General features: G+C 60.2%; 1 protein-coding gene across 1 annotated transcript in view; it reads right to left on the bottom strand.

The window, feature by feature from the left end:
* LYPLA2 (lysophospholipase II) overlaps nt 1-1,291 on the bottom strand; it is a 3,745-nt gene that overhangs the window by 1,037 nt on the left and 1,417 nt on the right. Inside the window, 5 exon segments of the mRNA XM_010020083.1 lie at nt 62-68; nt 130-203; nt 338-408; nt 609-656; nt 1,148-1,213. Of these exon segments, the coding sequence (XP_010018385.1) occupies nt 62-68; nt 130-203; nt 338-408; nt 609-656; nt 1,148-1,213 (266 nt within the window).

Raw genomic sequence — 1,291 nt, forward strand, 5'->3', positions numbered from 1 at the left:
GCCCAGCCGGAATTTGCAGCCCCGGGACACGCCCCAGCCCCGCATCCACCCGTCTCCTCACCACCCATCTCCTCCCAGAGGGCAAAGAGGGGCCCAACCCTCCGCGTGCTGCACATCAGCCCAACTCACCTGGGAGAAGCCCCCCAGGATGATGCGGTTGGGTGGGATCCCGTTCTTCATCTCATGCTCAATAATTGCTTTAACTGGAAGAAGACAGTGGGTTGGGATCACAGGAGAACAGAAAGGAAGGAGAGGCGGAAGGAAGGCACTCGCTTCCATCCCCGTGAGGGAGAGGCACCCAGGAGCTCAGTGCTTCCCCCTCCCCAAAACTTCTTACTGTTTTCTGCAGCTTTCTTGATTCCAGCTTCATCCTCAGGTGCATCCGGAGTCAACCCCATCAGGTCAAACCTGAGAGAAGAAGCAAGGTCAGCCCCAAACTTATCCCAGCACCCAGGGTGTGGGGAGGAATGAGCTGGGTGTGCTCTGCCCTTCCCCTGACTCCTACAGGGAAGCGGATTTTGGCTCTTCAGTCCCCCCCCATCCCTCTCACCCTCCATAATACACCCCCAAAAAGGGTCCCCTCCACCCCTGCCACCCAAAGCACTGACCAGGAGGGCATCACCATCTTCATGTTAAGGGTCACGGGGATTCGGGGCCTGCAGAGGCAACAGTTTGGGTGGTTTAGTTCAAGTGCAAAGAGAAGCAAGTCAGGGTGAGGGGAGCGGGGTGACCCTCCTGCCCGCAGCCGCAGGACACCTCTCCCAAGGGACAGCAGCAGATCGGTGCCACCAGACCCAGCCCAGGGGCTGCCCCCTCCTGCCCAACCAGGGGATGGAGAAGGAGCTCCGGTGCTTTTGGCTTTCACTGCAGCCATCAGGGGCAGGTGGAGGACAGGAGGAGGGAGAAAAGAACCTTGGAGCAGCAGCTCCTGTGCTGATCAGCTCTGGGGGGAACCACTCTGCCTGCAGGCAGAGAACGCCAGAGAAAGGGGCCCTGTGTAAACTGGTCACAGCAGGAGAGCAAGCCTCACTGCACAGCCCTGCGGGTAGGTCAGGGTACAGGCCACCCATCCCCAAACAACCTTGGCAGCACCAACGGGTGTCAGAGCCCACCCAGACCCGCTTCCCAAAGCAAGGACAGCACTTACGCGTGGGGGCAAATGTACTTCACGTAGGGCAGGCGGATGGAGGAGAGCGCATCAGCCCAGCTGTGCCTGTGGAGAGAGGAGAGGAGGGAGTCCACGGCTTGCCTCAGCACTCTGGAGGACGCTGGTGAAGCAGAGGGATTCCCC

This window comes from Nestor notabilis, unplaced genomic scaffold (assembly GCF_000696875.1).
Source record: "Nestor notabilis isolate BGI_N333 unplaced genomic scaffold, ASM69687v1 scaffold19748, whole genome shotgun sequence".
Classification (NCBI taxonomy): Eukaryota; Metazoa; Chordata; class Aves; order Psittaciformes; family Psittacidae; genus Nestor; species Nestor notabilis.